Source organism: Elgaria multicarinata, chromosome 1, assembly GCF_023053635.1.
Source record: "Elgaria multicarinata webbii isolate HBS135686 ecotype San Diego chromosome 1, rElgMul1.1.pri, whole genome shotgun sequence".
NCBI lineage: Eukaryota > Metazoa > Chordata > Lepidosauria > Squamata > Anguidae > Elgaria > Elgaria multicarinata.
In genome coordinates, this window is record NC_086171.1 from 148,245,193 (window position 1) to 148,265,871 (window position 20,679).

Below are 20,679 nucleotides of genomic sequence, written 5' to 3' on the forward strand. Positions count from 1 at the left end.
CCCTGCACAATTTAACCTTTTGGGGAAAGTGCAATATTTCTAAAGATTAGAATGCCAAAAAAAAGTATAACCAGACATAATGTCCTTTTAGTTTCATTAGCTCTTTGTATACCCCCTCCCCCTTTGCAGAACAGTGATGCACATTAAAACTGTTTAGTGAAGCATGTCAAGTTGTTATGTGGTAACTAAACACTTTTGAAAATATTACTTTAAAATGCAGCAGATATCAATTGTTCATATCAATGGTGCTTTGACTAAAAATACATTTTCTGAGATAAAAATGGTTGCATATTCACTTCTTCCTTCTCTTTAGGAATTTTTTGTGGCTTTACGGCTTGTAGCCTGTGCACAGAATGGATTGGATGTTTCGCTGAGCAGTCTTAACTTGCCTGTTCCTCCACCTAGATTTGTAAGACACTTTCTAAAATCAAGTTAACTTATTTAAGTATATCAAAAAGCAGCTCAAGTTATGTAGTGTATGCTAATAAATCATTTTAAAACTGATCCATGCAAGTTTTTCTTAATTTCTCAGAGATGGGGTGAAGGTTATTAGTTGTAGTCTGGTAAATTCTATTCCTTTTTAATGTTATAAATATACATAAATCTGGATGTTAACAGTTAAAATTTCACGGATGTTGTGGGGATGATGATGTTGATGGTGATAGGAAAATCAGGGTTCTAAATCTTGTGGAGTATCTCCATAGTTAGAAGAGGATGTGCAAGATTCAACCTTGGAAGTCCGAGGCCATTTCACAGAGTAGCTGCCATGTCCTGCACAGCCCTTGGATCCAGGGAAGAAAATCCTACAACGCCCAGCATGCCTTGGCAGGGAGGGATGGAGCTACCGGGGTCAGGGAGCAACAGGTGCTTGTGGCCTTGCTGCTATTGATCCCAGTGCATCGCCTACCCGGCCATGCGAGATCCTGCATGGCTCACCGCAGGGTCCGTGAGCGCCCTGTAGCCACCCACATCCCCTGAGAGCTGCCAGCTTCCCTCTGCTCCTTGTTGATGCTGGTCCCTGAAAAGCCATGCAGGGTCTCATGTGGGTATCCACTGGGATCAGCAGCGAGGCCACGAGCACCCATTGCTCCCAAACCCTGGTAGATCTGTCCGTTCTGCCTTGGCATGCTGGAGGTTGCAGGATTTTCTCCCCTGGATGCAAGGGCTGTGCAGGATGTGGCAGCTACTCTGTGAAATGGCCACCGAAGCCTCGGACTTCCGAAGCTAATGTCAAATCTTACAGAGTCCTAATCTCCACCCTACATGTGTAGAAGCGTGAAAGCAGAAATGGAGCTAGTGTGCTTGGGCCCGCTTCCTCATGTGAAGAGCTTTCACACGTCGCAAATGCCTGAATAAGGTTAGGATCTATAGAGACCTGTCATCGCTTGGCATTGATTACTTAAGAGAAATATAAGATACTATTCACGTTTGAATATGACCAGAATTGTTAAGACAATTACCAATCTAAATAAGAAAAACTAAAAATAATATTGAAGAGTTTTTCTTAAATTCTCCTTTCCACTAGACTGATTCCACTAGTCCCTTATTATCTGGAGGAGCACCAACTGATCTCCCATGGGCTGTTAAGGTAAGTGAATTGAAACATTGGCTAAGTGACTACTTCTTTTGGTGGATCACAACTTCTGCTTAATAACTGTTTCTTAAGGGATGATGCCCCACTGAGTTCTTTTTCCTTGCTTTGCCCATTTTTAGTGCAAAACCTGCTGCTTCGTTTGACAAATACTTCCCTGATAAATAAAATTTCCTCCCTCTCTATACTGGCTTGGCTTGGTTTTATGACTTTTGATGGGTGTAAGGACATTCCCGCTTCTCTTATCTTGGATAGCTGGTCAACATCTTGAAGAGCGCATGGGTGTGCCTTTCTCACTTCTGGTTAACTGCTGGAGAGGTCTGTGGAGTGGTAGATATGTGTGTCATTTCTTTCCCCCCTCTGTCTTCTCCTGAATGTGTGTGAAAACCATTTGGAGGATGTCTGTAAATCATAACTGGCACCAGTTACTGCTTAATATCACAAAAATGGTGCTTTCTCTTTGGGAAACCTTTTCCTGTTTGGCTTCTTTTCCGCATTTACTACAATCTTTTATTCTCTGGCCTTCCAACGGCTACTTTGCCTTTAACCATTGCTCTGCCAAAATAATTCGCCTCATTTGTCACTCTGGCCATGTGATGCCCCTCCTTAAATCCCTACACTGGCTTCTTGTCTGCTCAAAGATATTGTACAAATTCCTTGACCTTGTTGTCCATGTCTCTTCATTGCTGTCATTTCCCAGTATGTCCATATCTGCAACCTTTGCTCTCCTGGAGTGACTAACCCTATCCTTCTGAAGGTTCCTTGTTGTCTCAGAGAACTCTGCCTTTTCCCTTCTGTATATAGTTAGTTTGCAGCTGAATGGAGTGAAAGAAAGAATCCCTGTGCTTTTGAGAGCTGTTGAGATTATGCTAGGGTTTTATGGACCCAGCAGGGTCTGCCCTGCGAGAGCTCGCTCACACCCCTGGCTCACGTGGCCTGCCCCCCACGAACCAGGCCACGTGAGCCCCTGCCAAGTGCTTGTGTGGCTTGCGAGCGTTTGGCAGCTGCCCACCATGGCTTTGGCCCTTTCCCCCAGCTACTTTAATGGTGGCCACCATGAACGCAGCAGGGGAAATGCGCACTTTCTGGAGGCTCTGGAAAGCATGCTTCTCTCCCCCCTGCACCGGTGAGGGCCTTGAAGGCCCCCATCAGTGCGGGGGGGGGGGGGGAGTGTGTTTTCTGGAGTTTTCAGAAAGAGTGAATTTCCCCTCTCCATGGTAATGGTGGTTGCTTTTAAGGATCCCATTGGCTTGTGGGGGACGCGCACAATTTCCCCAAGGCTGGAGAAATTGCGTATTTCCCCCCTGCTACATTCATGGCGGCTGCCATGAACGCAGCAGTGGGGGGACAACGATCACGATCACTATAGTGCGCCAAAGTCAGAGGCAGGCTTGGGAGGGGCAAGCTGGGTCATGCAGGTGTGATGTGGTCTGCGAACTCCAGCTTGGGGTGGGGGGCAAGCTAAGGGGAGCTCGCTAGGCTTCAACCCCTGGATGGACTCTCACGCCATCCCTAATTGTGGCAGGAAAATGTTCTTTTGATGGGAAGCTTCCAAGGTTCTTTCCAGCAGTAATACTAGCACTCTCAGCTTAGAAATACCTATACATTAGATATTCAATGTATCTGATATAAAGCGTTTGTGCTTTTAGTCCCATTTCACCTTTAATTACAGCTAACAGGAATTGACCTCCATATATGCATATTTTAAGAAGTAAAGTGGAGATAAGAAAGGCACACTTTCTATATTCATTGCTTACGCATCTATTTTGTATACAGATGTTCACACCAATGTCTCCCCCCAAATCTATAAGAACTGTTCCACAGAAATCCTTCTCCAGTGTCCAGTTTTCTCTCTCTTGTGGTCTTTTCACCTGCTAAGCCTCTTGTCACACTGACTATCACATGTATCTTGCAGCAATGACTCATTCATTGTCCTTTTTTTGGTAATAATAATAGGTCATTTTTGTCTGTGCTGATCTTATTCATTAAGTGCAGCCTTTTAATCTTTCTACAACCAGCTAGAAGACAAGGTCAAGTATGATGCTATCTTTGACAGCCTGAACCCAGTGAATGGATTGTTGACAGGGGATAAAGTAAAACCTGTTCTGCTCAACTCCAAACTACCAGTTGATGTCTTGGGAAGGGTAAGAATGGCAGGCTGTTCACTACTACAAAATACCTATTTACCTTGGGCCATGGTGCAGCTAGTTAATTTTTGACCCAGGATTTAATGGTCTAACGGGAGTCCCTCTTTAGATGATCACATGTATTACTTCAGCTGTGAAGCATACAACTAACATTGCTCTTCTCCTGCCTTTCCCCTCAGTATTCCAAGCTTTACAACTAGTTCTCTATTCCCGATATGTTAGAGCAGAACAAAAACTATGCCAGCTATGGTAAACAAAAGCATACTCTGAGCATGTGCAGTTTCACATTTTATACTTAAAGGAATGAAGTGGAATTCGCTTGCTCTTTTTTTATGCTAAATAATAGCAAAAGGAGAATCTGTATCCATGTACATGCCTAGCCATCCATCACATAACTCTAGCATTTTTTAAAAAAAGAAAGAGGATGGTGTGGGCAATAGCATCAGCCCTTGTAGGCCATGGCCTGCTCATGCCAGCCCAGATGCTTGACCTATTTGCCATTGTCCCCATCACTTGCTGCTCTCTTGGTGGTCATTTGGCATCTGCCTGGGTTTGGGGGCCCTGGATTTTGGTCCCAAGGTCAACTTTAGCTGCACCCTTGACCCTGGGATTCTATAAATTAATGCTTCCTAATTGGTGCAGTGTACTCTAATTTCCTGAGGATCTCACTCTCATGCATAATTTTTATACATCATCTAAGCAACTGAAATCTCTAGAAGAAATGCTCCTCTTCCCAATCAAAATCTGCTGTTTGATTAGTGTTCTGCATGTTACACAGAGTTGCATATACATTTCCCCTCAGACCTTTTTTTTTTTTAATGAAAAGCAGCTGATTGAAGCTGCGAACGGGATCAGAGGAAGGACAGGTAGGGAAAAGATGCTTAAATTTTTACTGTCTGCCACTTTTTTCTCTGAAAATCCCTTTCAGGAATTCAGGAAGAAAAGTAGTTTAAAGGGGTAATTTTGGGGCAGGAAAGGGTTAAGCACTTCCCAACTGCAGTCCGTCTTCTGATTCCAGCCTCCCTGCCTCTGGTGGTCAAGCAGGTGTCAACTTTGTATTCCTTCCGGCACCTCCTGAAAACGTTGTTGTTCCAGGAAGCCTTCCCTTAACGACCAGCTGCAGTTTATTTTGCACTTTGTTTCTTTTAAAATGTACTTTTGAAGCATTTTTATTCTGTTTTTATTCTATTTTATTTTGTCCTCTGCTCCAAAATTCTGAATGGGGAGCAGTATATAAATATTGTAAATAAATAAATAAATAAATTGGGTACTTTTTATTTAAACAAATAAACCAGCAATCCCATGGAAATGTTTTTGGGAAACTCATATAACATGCACTTTGGCTCTTAGATAATATGGTTGGAAGGGTTGCTCTGGTAAGTTTGAGGTATCATTAAATGCCATTAAGTATTAATAGCAGTAATAGTAAAAACAAAGGTTAAAATATTTTAAAATTGTGATTTTTCCTTAAAAATTAGTTGATAACTGATGAAGTTTAGTCAAGGGCAAGACCTGAATGGGGAAGTGACATGCATGGTTGGTCTTTAACAAAATCAGATTTGTTAAGATGGCTAGTTCTGTTGACAGTATGAAGGAAAAGGCAGACTATTCTGTTGTCTTGAATATGTGTGTTTTGTGTGTGTTAGGTATGGGAACTGAGCGACATTGACCATGATGGAATGTTGGATCGCGATGAATTTGCAGTTGTAAGTATAGTGATTCTTTCTAAGTTAAGGAACTTGTAAACTTGTGTGTTTACAAAAGTTAAAGAAGGGTTAATAGAACATATCAGTTAGAATAGAACCGTTCCTCTCATTGGCCCATGGATATTGCATTTTTCCTCCAAGATGGTTCCTAAATTTTTCAAAAACAAATTCATCCCAGCTTTTCTGTAAATTGCAGCTAATTCCATGAGTGTAAGTATTATCACAAACTTTTGAAAATAATGATACAAAAAAGTGCCCATCCCTTTACTGTCATACCTAAGATGCAGTCCAGAGGTACATATGCCTCAACGTATTCCTGATATTTTCCTTCTTGGTCGTTCATCCTAGTGAACCCCTAAATTGCTGTTTAAACTGTACTATATTTACAGAGTGTTCAGCTGATCTTGCATCATCTGCCCCTAAAGGACTATTGAGAGAAGGGTAAAAAATGCACTTCTCCTTGTTGTCAAATTACTTGCGAAACAATTTAATTGCATTTTAAAATTGTTTAAAGTTGTTTGGTATGGTGGAACTCATGGAAGGGAAATACTTTACAAATTTTATGAAGTGCCTTAATTATCAGTATCTCCATGTCATTACAGCTCTTTGGGGAAAGCTTTTCTGTATGTCTTGTTAGAGGGAACTTTGTTTTTAGATCATTTGTGGAAATGTTGATTGTGATAATTTTTTCCTGACTCTTTTTTCCAGTTAGATTTGATATTTTGGTCTACATTAACTTTTTTTGGAGAGGGAGAAATTCTGTGTTTTTGACAATTTAACTTTAAAAAATAATGAGTTCTGAAATTGTAGTTTTAGTTTTCTATCCAGTTTGCTAAAATATTTTATTTTTTGTTTATTACATTTCTATACTGCCCAACAGCTAAAGCTTTCTAGGCAGTTCACAACAATTAAAACATAAAATACAACACGATAAAATACAATATAAAAGTTTAAATCTACAATATTAAATAAAGTATTAATCATATAAAACCTAGCAATAGTGCAGAGACTTAAAATGCAGTAACAGGTTTAAAATAGAAACTGAAAGACCAAAATGCCTGTGAAAATAAGGCCTTCACCTGGCACCAAAAAGAGTACAACGTAAGTGCCAGGCAAACCTCTCTAGTAAGACTTTCACATTAATACAATACCAAAAGAATGGTGTATGGCCCAGTTTCTAAACATTTTTGTTAAAAGAAAATATGACTTTCAGTTTATTTCAGAAGAGTTCTCTGAAACTTCATGGCAGAAGTCTGTCCAGTTCCTTTTCCAAAGTGAAAAATATTTTTACGTATTTAAAACTCATCCTGCATCCTTTCTTTGCCTCTGCAAGTTGAGGCAAATAATAACATTAAACAATAAATGATCTTGTCATTGAAGGTAGGTATTCTCACAGGTTTCCTCAAGTTAAGTAAAACTGAAAAGTGTAAAAAATATTGCTATTAAATTTTAACAATTAAAGAGTGCCTATTTACTGCTATAGCAGAAAATATTTTTAATTTGCAGTATTTTATGAAATTACCTAGCCTCAGACTTCTAATAGCTCTGAATGTAACTAGCAACCCAGACCGATGGAAGTAGAACTTGAATGTGTGAGGTTCCAAAGCCTTCTAGTTTGCTACACTTGATTGTATAACTGGACTTGCTTAATAATAAACTAATGTTCTATCCACCTTTTGTGCATTTTTAAAACTTTTATTCAGGCCATGTTCTTGGTATACTGTGCTCTTGAGAAGGAACCTGTGCCAATGTCCTTGCCACCAGCACTGGTACCACCTTCTAAAAGAAAAGGTGTCGGTATTCCAGGTGCAGTACAGTTGGCACCACCTTCATCATCCACTAAAGAGTCTCATCAGTCCATACCACCTATAGGCCTCTTGCCACCCAAAGTACCATCAACACAGGTATACTTGAGAATGGGCAGCACTTTGTTCTACTATAATTCATGAAATTTAATGGAAGCATGACTTATATATTGCTTTTCTTCGTAGTGGGTTGTATCGCCTGCAGATGTGAAAAAATACCATGAAATCTTTCTGAAAACTGACAAAGACATGGATGGCTTTGTCTCTGGTGTGGAGGCTAGAGAATTATTCTTAAAGACAGGTCTGCCTTCTGCCTTACTTGCACATATCTGGTAAGAAGTTTCTTTTATGGCATTTCTTGTAGGGAATCAAAATGTTCTGTTTTCTGATGAAGGGTAAATACAGAACACTCCTTCAAAGTAGAGTTGCTGTGTGGGCTCACTTTTTATAATACGTAGCAGAACAATATGATGCCTTCACTATGGAACATTGGTCACTTACTGTGAAGGTTCTTTCCAGTCTGGCATGACAGAGGCATCACACAGTGCACCATAGATTCAGTTGGCTGAATCTAACTGGGGCAGAGGCATCCCAATATATATTGTCCAATTCTGCCGCAACCTGTCATTGAGGAAGGCTTCCTTCCTTTCAACATCCTTCTCATCTGATTTGGGGGCTCCTCAGTATCTATCACATCTTTCCTTAGGCATGGGATAGAACTAAAGAAGAGGCCTCTTCTCTAACACTGTGATAAAGCTTTGTCATGTAATTCAGACTTTAACCCATTTGTGGATGCCTTCATCACACCAAACCAGAAGGAACCTTCATAGTAAGTGACCAATGTTCCGATCTATTTACCTCAGTCAGGTCTATTTTTCCCTGAAACATTATTGTAATGGCCTCATAGAACTTATTAAGTAAAGCAGAGCTTGTTTTACTTGTCTCAGGAAAAGAAACACTGGTTTGTACATCTGCATTCAATATAAAAAGTAAGGAAGTGCTATACACCTTTTCTTGTAAGAATTGTTTGCTAGCTCAGACAACGGTCTGCCTAGTCCAGGATTTTTCTGACAGTGGCCATCTGGAGGCTTCCTGAATTTCCCACCCACGTTTGTTCTTCCCCAAAGTCTGCTACTGTATGTAAAACTGTTTAAAAGTACCGAAACCACGCTGTGATGTCAGAATCCTCCTCATTGTGAAAAATACATAATTTTCATACTGGATAGCAAGTTAATATTATTATTTTTTCTTTATCTCCCTTTGGCTTCTACAGGGCTCTCTGTGACACACAGGACTGTGGGAAGCTTTCTAAGGAACAGTTTGCTTTGGCCTTCCATTTCATCAATCAGAAGCTGACAAAGGGCATTGATCCTCCTCAGGTGCTAACTGTAGATATGATTCCTCCATCAGAGAGAGCTCTACAAAAGGTGACACTTGGCATTTTATGAAAGATCTCAAGTATTTGGATATTTAACCTATGACCTTGAAAGAAGTGTGTACAGTGATTTAAACTGTGCCGCTTAACAGAGATACGTTAATCAGTTCAGTGCCTTCTATTATTTTATTGGTAATTCCTTCTTCATCACTGGCCAACCAAGCAGACACATATGGTTTGTTTAAACAAACAAAATGAAGAGTTGAAGGAATTTGTTGGGGAAAGGGACCTATTTGATGTTTACCAGCAGAAGGATGGTCAGCTTAATCTGATACTATCATGTTCTCATAAGCTCCTAGAGATCGTAATGATTCAGGACAATGCTAGGGTGGATGAGAGTCAATAAAATATTGGTGGTAGTTCCATGTACACAATGGAGACATACATACAGAATTATTCCCAGTGTTGCACTCAAGGGAAAAAGTCACTTGCATGTTGGAGTCTCTGCATATGCAAGGAACACCTGGTCAGGAAGTATTGTTTACACATAAATACTGTTTCCTCATTCATATTTTTTAAATAATACATTGTCACCTGAGAAAGGGTCTGGTTGGGGTGAGTTAGTGTCACAACATGATGACAAGCCACTCTTGGACTGATGGTGGGCTCTGGCTGCTAATATATTTGGAAACAGCTTCATCGGGATGTCTGTCAGGTGGTTGGGGATATTGAATTTAGGGCAGGACTTTTACTTGGTGAAGTTAAATGGTTAAATGCCAAGAAGGAGAAGAATGAAAGCTAGGAAGGAAGGAGAAAGATAGATGGCAGAGGTGATTAATGGAATGATGGGCTGAGGAGACAGATCAAATAGAGCCTTGCATGGAGGAAGGAAAAACCTAATAAGTGTCACAATGGATTTGGATCTGAGCCAGGTAACAGGGCAGAGCATATAAGCATGGAAGAGCCGGTGCCACACAAATGAGGCTTCCCCAAGCAGTTGGAGAAAATCCAGTCAACCTCCCATTCAAACAAGAACACGACTGAAATAAGGAACTACAGCCCAAGGAGAGGTGAACTCTGCCTCTGCTTCCCATAAATACTTTTCTTTTTGCATATATTCATAACTATATGTATATACATATTGGGCCAGTCGCACAACACCAGGATGGTTACTAAGCCACGGTGGCTTGTTAATAATTTCTGCACATGCTACCTAATTAATTTAATTTCCTTCTCCTGGTGTGGCTTGCTATGATGTCCAAATAGAGATGTTGCGGGAGTCCATGGGGGGATGGAGTCCGACAGACTCCCCCGCCTCCACCTGACCACTCAGACCCCGCTCACCAAGCTGCCAGTGCCATCTACCAAAACCCATTCACCAGGTGCTCACCCATCCCTTTAGTGAACCCCCATTTTGTGTAAAAATGGCAGCCCAGGGATTTCCAGAAATATAATATTATGTAAATGATGGCCATGAAGGAGCCATTTACGCAACATTACAGGTGTAAATAGTCATTTGTGCCTATAATGTTGAATAAATGGCCCCTTTACGACTGCTTTTTACATGACATTTGATTTCTGGAAAGCACAAACTACAATTTTTATGCAAAATGGTGGCTCACTAACGGGACAGGCAACCCACAGCATTCCCTGGGCAATCTAGCAACTCATACAGTGCGAGGAATTCATCTATCCCTTTCTCAAAATCTGGCAAGGGTGGGTGACTGGGGTGGTTAACGGTGGCTTCTGGATGGTTAGTATCACACCAGCCACCCATTAGGTTCAGATGTCATGACATGCCACACCCAGTGTTGAGGGTGGTTAACAAGCCACCATAGCTTATTGACCACACTCGTGTTGTGTGAACCCTGTCACTGAATGAACAGGACTTTAAGGCTGAAGAAAAGCTTATTCTTCAGTTACCTTGTTAGGATGGCTTTATCGAGATGGAAAAGGTGGAAAGTGGGTGTTTCACCATGACCCTGCCACCCTCACCCTGATCTTGTCATATGTGTTTGTGTTGAGGAACTGCATGATTCCTAACCTCTTCATTTAAACCAATTATACGCCATAATTTCTATTTTAAAAAGATTTAATTGCCATTCCTTATATTTGGTGGTTGTGTTGCTGTAAAAAACAAAACATCACAGAAAAATCTGATCTGTATTTGTGCCAATGTTTCCTTCTTTTATTGGCACTAGACGGTTTCTTCTTGGTTGTGCTCAGCGGTACTATCTTCAAAATAAATTGAATTTCTTGCCCAGAAATGAAACATAAAGGTTTTGCATTTTGTTGGAATTCAATAATATTAGGTTTATTTTTGCATTATTTTGAAAAACAACAACAGCCTGCTTTTATTTCTTGCTTTACTAATCTTTTTTGTATGTTTGCTTTCCTCCTATGTCTTTCCTAGTTTGGACTATATTTTCCATTCTGCACCATTCTCCTTTACATCTTTATTATACTGTCAGTTTCTTAAATCTGCCATCTCAAGGTTAGAGATTCTTCACTTTTCCAATATTGACTGTTTAATAATGAGCATCTTTCTCATGTCACATTTTCTTTGAAACAGCAGGATGCTGCTTAGTTCTCAAAGAAGTAATCCTGTTTTCATATAGCTATTCCCATCCCAAGGTCTCTGTTATATTTGAATATTTTGACAGAATATTTATTTTATTTTTATTTTATTTATTACATTTCTATACCGCCCAATAGCCGAAGCTCTCTGGGCGGTTCACAAAAATTAAAATCATAGTAAGACAATCAACAGGTTAAAAGAATAGTATGCTATATACTTGATTTTGATATCTATATAAAGATAGTAGTCCTAGAGCTGTTTTATTTATCCTTTTTTTCTATCTTCTGCATCAATTACTTGGGGTTGAATATGCCCTGATATAAGATGTATTTAACCTCAGAATTACACATTTGACTTAATTAACAAATAGTCAGTGAATGGCCAAAATACCGTAGAGTAATACAGCTTCTGTGTGGGCACATTCCGCCGTAATCAACTGATTATATGACTTAGTAACGTAGACAGTAGTTGTACCGCTGGTAGTTGAAGGAAGAAGAGTTATAAGTCTTACCAGGACAATGGATTGTAACAAGGAATTCAGCAATGACATATCTTGTTAGTAAAGTAGAACTGTACTTGTGAACCTGGAATTACCTTCTAAACAAGTGTCTTTCTCTGATTAAAATTGCATTCTAATCTGGGCTTTGACAGTTTCATTTTCTACTCTCAAATTTGTATAGGAAGGTGAATAGCTCATATCCTCATGCCTGCTGTGTAATGCACTGTAAGTTCACAAATGCAACTGCGGAATTCACTGTTACAAGTGCAGAAATTGGAGCCATATGTAATTTTCTAACCATATGTAAAATTCTAACGGGCTTTGGGCAAAGCAGGCTATCTTTGCCTCCTTGTCAGGGTTGTGTGCACCACGACAAATTGGGTTGCCCATTCTGATAGAGATTAGAGACAAACCACATTTTCTTTATCTTGCAGAACACGTTAGGACCGAGTCCTGTAGCAGATTTTTCTGCAATCAAAGAGCTAGATACTTTAAGCAATGAAATAGTTGACCTACAGAAGTAAGTAAAAATAATTATTTTGTTTGCAGCATTTTCATTTAATCTTTAGTATTTCTGCACTTTATACTTCAAAACTGTAATAGCCACAAATAATAATAATCAGGCATGGGATTTCAGTGAGACCGATGTAATGCAACAACATATTATCAGCTTTTTAAGGCTGATATAGATTTGAACATACTTGTGGAAGACAGACAGAGGAGCTAGACGGAGGGATCTACACTACTGCTTTAAAGCGCTTTAAAGCACTTTATAACAGTTTTGACAACTGTTGGGGCCCAGGACACACTGCTTATACAGTTTTCAAAACGTTTCAAAGTGCTTTAAAGAGCTTTAAAGGCAGTAGTGTAGATTCCCCCCCCCCCCCCCATAGCTGGCTCCAGTTGTGAGCAAAGCAGGAGAATGGCCAGGGGCCAGAGACAGACAAGGGGGTCTAGTGTGGAAGAAATGAGGCAGACCCTCAAGGAATGGCCCAGTTTTCAGATGTCCAACCTTGAGCTTCTAAACCATGTTGCAGTCTTGCACTTGGATTCATTCAACCACTTCCTGGTTTTCTCTCACCATTGTTTGCTGTGAAGTCTGAGTTGACAAACTATGGTTAGCACTGCCTCCAAACCATGGGTTGTGATCCTACTTCAAACCATTGACTTGGAGACAATGTGATAACCTGTTTGCCTATTGGAATGACATGGCAAATGTGGATGAAGAAAACCAGGAAGTGGAGGTGGAAACCCACATGATGCAGAAAAGGGAGCTCATGAGCCTGTGGCATGTTGCCAAGCAGTTCATGGCCTCTGAACTGGGCCAAATTAACTACATGGCTCCTGTTTTCAAGTTTTAGTTATGCTTTTTGCTGTCCTTACTGGTAGTTGAAATATAAGCAACTTGTAAACTCTTTTTATAGGCTTCCCAAAAATCTGGTTTGACAATTTGCAGTCTACCCATCTGTATCTATTGGGTGGGGAAGTGCCACCTATATGCATGCCATGTGATGTTCCCCTTACTGTTGCTCATGTCTTGATGGACTTTCAATAATTTTCAAATCTATAGCAGGACTCTGCATGCTCAATTTCTTGCTCCAAACTTAGTCTCAATTCTGGTTGGCTGTGTTGATCTACAAGCTTTATTCTTTGCCTCCAGAGTTTTAGAGCAGGTGATAATAATCAGACGCTATGTTCTATGGCAGTAGTTCCAAAACGGGGAGAGGGAACAACAGCTGCTTATCCTAGTATCAGTAGCTAGGTTTTTTTTAAATCAAAACAATGTGATGGCTTCCAAAAGGAAATGGGGTATTAACTTCAGAGAAGCAGGGAGCAGGTTTAGTTAGAGAAGGAGAAATGAGGCAACTTGGAGCTGATGGAAGGAGACGTATGTTGAATTCTCCTTGTTGTGTGAATTCTCTCCCTTGAGTAGGCTGTTCCTTTATATGATCTACTGTACATTGTTTATTTAAGTTTCTTCTGCCTTGTCTGATTATAGGAACTTATATTAATTTCTTGTGTTATTTATGGTCTTAGTCTCTTGTGGGGAGAACTCATCAGTAATAGTGCAGGGAAGATATGTAAGACCGGATGCAAACCTGCATATGAGATTTTTCTTTGTCTTGAGTATTTTGGCAAGGGAAACCTATCACTCATTGATCAAGTGGTAGCTTAGACTGGCTGTTGGGACTAATGAAATTCATGAATACTTACCAAGAGAATGTCTAAGGACTTGGGGCTATTTTTGAACCTTTCATTAGTAGTTTGGGAAGAGACTGAGGAACTGAGTCTGTGGAAAATTTAATGGAAACTGATGTTATTTGGCCTATCTCCAAATACTTGCTGGATGATTCCCTACCCCCATATCAATTTTATGAGCTATTTCTTCCCTGAAATTATTGCTTAATGGTGTTCAACTGTGAGGTGAGAGAAAAGTTACTATAATGGTACAACTACTATGGATTGTTTACAATCATCAAAGCATCACTTAGTCATTCGAATGGGCAGTGAAAAGTACACTAGACACAATATACAAAAGATCAAGGGTGCAATTCTATGCATGTTTAGACAGAAGAATTTCCTACAACTTCTAGCATTCCCCAGTTCACATGTAATGGTTTGAAAGCTGATTTGGTTTTATGTACCAATTGGTGTATTCCCCAGAGCTGAGACACGGCAATGTGAGGGACATCCAAAAAGGAAGTTGAACAACAATTGCTCAAACTCCGAGGCAGATATAGGGTTCAACACAAAGGGAACAAAGAGCTTGATGGACCCATAATAACTTAAAACAAGGATTCTCTAACTTTCTACTACCAGGGTGCACATGGGAAGGTGAAGATTGCTGGGGCCCACTAGTCACAAAATGAAAGTGCAGGGTTAGAATAAGTTTTAATAGCAATGGATAGAGGCAAGGTTTGGCATAATCATCTGGCAATTACTGATAACATTTTTAGTTATCTAAACCCTCTTTGGAAAGTACTAAATTCTTTGCTACAGTGATTTCCTTGTGGCAGGAGCGCCATAGTTGAGCTTTCCTAGAGCGAACTGCAGACATTAGCTTTGGAGGTATTGTGACTCAGCTTCTTCAATTTAGGCAGAATTGCTGGTCCAGAGGCTGTAAATGAAGGGTTTTTATTTTATATCCCCACCCCCACCCCCCCGTCTCAAAGGATTTCTATTCCTTTCTTGTGATAACTTCTCCTTTCATATTTGAGTTGTATCCTATTTCCCCCCACCCAAACTGAAAATTTATTTCAACACTTCTCCCTGCTATTTTTACATTCACTTCCTCCTGTAACTATTTCTCTTCCTTATCCCTTCCATCTATCCCCAGTTCTTAAAACTAGCATTTGTTGTAGTGTTAGTGGTGGTGGTAGTAATATTGTATTAACTTTTTAATCTCTAATTTCCTTCAATGCTCCCCTAGCCCTATCCCCTCAAAGAAGAAAAACCTCTCTTCCTTTCCTATTTCCTTCGTTCTCCCAAATATCTGTCTCCTAGCCACCTTTAATCATGGTAGAGATGGGGGTGAGTGTCTGTGAAGCAAAGGAGCAACAAAAGCCCTGTGATATATTTTTTGGCTCCGTCAACTTTGTGGCAGTTCTTTGTGGAAATTAATGTATTCTGTATATGATGTTATTAGCTGATTTGAGAGGGGAAAACAAGATGCAAATGAACTATGATGATGATGAGTTCTAGAACACCTTCCAGGCTATGCTCACTTAAGTTCATAGTGCATACTGCACATGCCTTAGTGCCAGCATAACTGGAGTCCCTCTGTAACAGGTTACATTAGCACCAGCATCCATATAAGAGTATAGTGTTTAAGGTTTATTACTAGAGATCTATCAGACCGATTTTGCTCATTTTTGTTTTAAATGGAAGCTTGAGCAGTATAGACATGCAGAAAATTCTGAAAGTTCGAGAGGAACAGGACTGCTGGCAGCCATGGCGACTAGTATGAGAGAAACTGTGAATCATGTAGTGTATAAAAGTGTCCTAGTGTGGCTGCAGCTGGATCAAAAGGTACCCTCCTACATTATGAAGGTGTCTTCTGCTTATGGAAGAGCTACCTTAAACCTCATGCTAGAACATTCCATGAGGAAAACGGAAATAGACTCCACTATCTTTCACCACTTGTGCTATAGGTTGTGGAAGCATGAGAACTGCTGTAGAATCTACCTATCTTTTCCCAGTGTGAACTTTTCTGTTAACACTTGCCCCCAAGTGTATCAAAAATTGTTCTAGCAGCTATTCCCTCCTGCTTGTAGTTTTTGGATTCATCCCATGAGCAGGAACCTTCTGTGTATAATTGCTTCCTGATGCAATTAGTGTTCACATCACTATTTGTTCTTATAATTAATACACTACTATCAACATGAATATTAGTACTTTTATAGGAAGAAAATAATGTGCTGGCAAAGATTATATATTATACATAAAGATTATATGCTAGCTTTTTAGAACAACAATTCTGGTTCTAGAAGGGTTAAACAGATGGGAGCTGATGCAATCCCTCCCCATTTTCACCAGACAATTGCTCCATAGCAACAGTGACATCACTGAAGACAGTATTTCATTGATTTCATCCTCAATCCCTCTCCCTCTGCTTTCTCTTTAAGCTGTTATTTCCACCTACCCATGAACGGGAGAGTGGACATCTTTTGTGTTTTAATTTTTGACATATGTAGAGCTTTTGTTTTGTGTTTTGTACATAAAGGAACAAAAACAGTCTCCTATAGACTTAATGTTCCACTATGTACTTAAAAAGAGAGACTGGCTTAGGGGGCTGGATAACGGTTCCTGGTGTAGCTGATGTTCTTAAATATTCTTGTATTGTTTGCTGGTCTTCTAGGGAAAAAAATACTGTGGAGCAAGATCTAAAGGAAAAAGAAGACACTATCAAACAGAGAACGAATGAGATCCAGGTAATTGAATTTGGCTGACTTAGAGCTTATTAAGAAATATATCGCAATTTGAAGTGTCCTTTTAGCAAGTATATTGTAAGGGGGACAGGGTTACGCATATATTGATGAAAATATTTTATTGCCTTTGGAAATGAGACTTGAATGAAAAGATCATATTAAATTATAAGATAATACTACTTGACAAGAGACATACTACGCAAAGGAAAGTATGGCATTTTCTTTATGTTAGATGCTTGTCTGGTGGATGGTATTACAATTTAAGCACCATGTACCTTAATACGTTAAAAATTTTCATCTTTAATAAAAATAAGGGCTTGCACCTAGACGTATACCCATTAAGGCTGCAAACCTGCCTCTAGTTTGATCTAATTAATCTAGCCATTGATCTAATTGAAATTTCCCATATGTATTTATAGAATTGCACCCAAAGTGTTTAAGGAATTATTTGATCTGTCTTGTAATGTAAATAAATCTAGTATGCTTGTTTGAAAAATATATAGATGCTTTTTTGAAAAATGTGCCCAATCCAGCCTCCCTTTTTGGAATGTCTTTTTAGATTGAGCCGCCCCCCCCCATTTATTAACCCTGTTTTTGTTACAATGCTTTTTTCTGATGAAACAAATTTAGACAGTATTTTCCACAAAGCTGTGAGCTGTTTTGGCTGGTAAATGGTGATGAAGCAGGGGTTTTCATTAGGTAATCAGAAATGCATGTCTTAATGATAGCAAAATAATTCTGATTTGTAGCCTGTATATTCCTTTCATTAAACGTGAAGCCTGAAGCAGGCCAGTTCAATAAAACCATGTCTGTCTAAAGGATTCTCCCCACCTCACTATTCTGATCATATTAATGCATAATACACACCCAGGAATTCAGATGGTTGAAGAAATTTTCTTTTCCCTTGTGGCTTCTCCTTAAAGATCCTTATAATACTGAAGGTTCAATAACAGAAAATGAATCCTAGGATTTAGAAAATGGGTTGGGCAACTTGTGGCCTTCCAGATATTTTGGCCTAAAACTCCCATCAGCTCTAGCCAGTAGTGAGGAATGATGGGAATTGTAGGCCAAAAAATCTGGAGGGCCACAGGTTGCCCACCCCTGATTTAGAAGATGCATGTCTAGTGCAGGGGGACTGTTCTGATGTGCACATATGTTGGACCCAGTCTGATTTGAACTAGATGCTACATGTGGATGCCTTTTTTTTGTGATATGGACTGTTAAAAACATGAGAAAATAAGAAGTCCCATGCTGGATCAGACCGAGGGTCCATTTAGTCCAGCAATCTGTTCACACAGTGGCGAACCAGCTGTCGACCAGGGATCAACAAAGCAGGACATGGTGCAACAGCACCTTCCCACCCATGTTCCCCAGCAACTGGTGCACACAGGCTTACTGCCTCAGATACTAGAGGTAGCATATAATCATCCGGGCTAGTAGCCATTGATAGCCTTCTCTTCCAGCTATCAATGGCTACTAGACCTGTTGTTGATCTACCTGTCCCTCTAAACTTACGTACACAGTTCTGTTAGTATGAAGACTAAATCTGCAGTGTTTCCAAGAAACTTGTTGGAACACAAATGTTTAAGATGGTAATGTAAGAAAGGCTCCCCCACTGGGGAAGTTTCTTACTTTTCTTATGGTGGGGCAGACATTGAGTATATTTCCTTTTCTACCAATCTGTGTGTGTAAGCTAGGCTCCTTATTTTATTTCTTCCAGTTAAAAGAATGCTTTACATTTCTGAGTGAGAGGCTTATTTTTAAATTATGTTGTTATAACAGGCACAAGGGTGAGCATTAAGTGAATTACATTTGAGCGTCTCAAAAGATGCTGTTGTAAAATCAGTGAAATAACTTGAAAAAGCAAGTGTAGCACTACCGTAAAGTAAATATCATGACTACTAAACCTGAAAGTGATCAAGAATCAGCTCAAATTTTAGAAATAAAACACTGATCAGATTGAAAGGTAGTTCTTCTATATATCTGCTGTTATTCAGATCTTCAAATACCTTCTTACTAGAAACTGTATGTACACATCTAATTTCCTTTTAGAAACTAGGTTGTGAAACTACATATCCATTCTAGATCATAATAAATAAGGTTTCTAATGTAAAGTCACATAGCTGACTTCACTTTAGATTGATGGTTTTGATTTTCTCTTAAAATGCCACGATTAATATACTTCAGAAAGTTTGATTCCTCCAGCAATATATGTTACATATCTCCAGCAATATGTTCTGATGTGGACATACAAAGCACATATGTGGAAAGATCCTTTTAATTAATACTAGTATATAGCATCCTCCTCATCCCTCCACCCCCATACATGCACACTTTCAATGCAACTTTTGACTTTTTTTAAAAAAAATAATGCTATGGTATCTGTGTTGAGCTTTAGTTTTGTATGAGTATAGATTATATATGACTTGTATTGAATATAAGTATAATTTAATTTTTATACATATAGGATATATGGTTTATGATGAGATTGGAGCAAAACTCTTGTTTCTAGTACAGGACTTTTATTTACATAACCTAGTCCCAGTTTAGTATCACCGCCCCCAAATCACCTCAGTTTTTCACACACACACACTCAAACACAGTGAATAGTAATTCTGCTCACCTTTTCCTTGCAGGTCTTCATGCAGCCTTGATAGCATACGTAGCTTTCTGATAATGTCATTAATGTAATAGCCATCCTTCACAAGTTCCTAGGGTGACTTACAAAAACTTAAAACTACAAGAATGTTCAAACAGCACAATATAAAAGAGTAATAAGGAGCAGACAGCGGGACTGAAAACAAATATCAACCAGCATTAAACCAAAGTACAAAGAAGTAAAAAGCCAGAGAATTTTTTTTAAAGGCACTGAAATGACACTGTTAGGTACCGGGTTTACTTCCCTTGGGAGAGTATTCCATAGTCAGTGTACCACCACTAATTAGGCACTTATCCTGTTGCTACCCACTGCACTCAGATTGTGGAGGTGCGCCTGAAGAAAGGGTCTTTTGTTTATTATTTTTTAAATTCCGTATGCCATGAGTACTTTCCAGGAATCTAATAATACACATGCATCCCTCCGATTTTGTGTGAGGCAAGGAAAGTTCAATACATGGACAGATGTAGGTAGAATTCTCCAGATAATGGAAGAAAACATTAAATCTCCAAGATGCATACAGAGCTCAGTAGGCTGATTCAGACTAACACCAAACCATGACTTGGTGCTATATGAATGAGCCTTGAAGGACTCTCGGGCGTGCCCATCCACCCCTTGGTGCATCATGGTTCCCTTCTTTCTTGATCCTGTGGCAATCCTTGACGGTTTTGGTGAAATGGCAAACTATGGCTTACTGTAAACTAGTATTGGAGGGAGGGAAGGAACTGCAGTGCATGAGGTGAGAAGAAAGTATGAGAGCCTGAAGGTCCTTCAGGGTTCATTCATATAGTCACTACATGCAAAAACATGGTTTAATGTTACCTCTGAATCATACTGTGATTTATCTGTTCAAAGTTGCCTTGTGAGGACATGACTCTAACAATCTTTTAAAACATTGTAAAAAACAACAACTAGTCCAATGTGTAAGATATCCTATATTAATCTAAATAGGCCTCTAGTAGTGATGCTGGGAAGTTCTACCCGGCAAAATTCTAAATGGATTTAAGGGTTTTGTCTCCACCAATTCTTAGAGGAACTTTTCACTAGAGAAAACTAGTGAAAAGTCCATGTTGCCATGCTCACTAAAAGGAAGTACTTCTTCACACAGCGCATAGTTAAATTATGGAACTCACTACCACAAGATGTAGTGATGGCCACCAATTTGGATGACTTTAAAAGAGGATTGGATAAATTCCTACAGGCTACTAGCCTTGATGGTTGTGTGCTATCTCCAGTATTCGAGGCAGTAAGCCTATGTGCACCAGTTGCTGGGGAACATGGGCTGGAGGGTGCTGTTGCGCCATGTCCTGCTTGTTCATCCCTGGCCGATGGCTGGTTGGCTACTGTGTGAACAGATTGCTGGACCAGATGGACCCTTGGTCTGATCCAACATG

At 39.6% G+C, this 20,679-nt stretch overlaps 1 protein-coding gene across 5 annotated transcripts in view; it reads left to right on the forward strand.

The window, feature by feature from the left end:
- EPS15 (epidermal growth factor receptor pathway substrate 15) overlaps positions 1-20,679 on the forward strand; it is a 61,260-nt gene that overhangs the window by 19,092 nt on the left and 21,489 nt on the right. For 3 of the 5 annotated variants that reach the window (XM_063139039.1, XM_063139006.1, XM_063139024.1), the window contains exons 5-13: positions 314-409; positions 1,526-1,588; positions 3,610-3,735; positions 5,385-5,444; positions 7,148-7,348; positions 7,436-7,581; positions 8,523-8,682; positions 12,139-12,221; positions 16,560-16,632. In XM_063139039.1, coding sequence (XP_062995109.1) covers positions 314-409; positions 1,526-1,588; positions 3,610-3,735; positions 5,385-5,444; positions 7,148-7,348; positions 7,436-7,581; positions 8,523-8,682; positions 12,139-12,221; positions 16,560-16,632 — 1,008 coding nt within the window. Of the gene's footprint in view, positions 1-313; positions 410-1,525; positions 1,589-3,609; positions 3,736-5,384; positions 5,445-7,147; positions 7,349-7,435; positions 7,582-8,522; positions 8,683-12,135; positions 12,222-16,559; positions 16,633-20,679 lie in introns of all 5 variants that reach the window. The other 2 variants (XM_063139015.1, XM_063139031.1) reach the window with 1 other exon arrangement.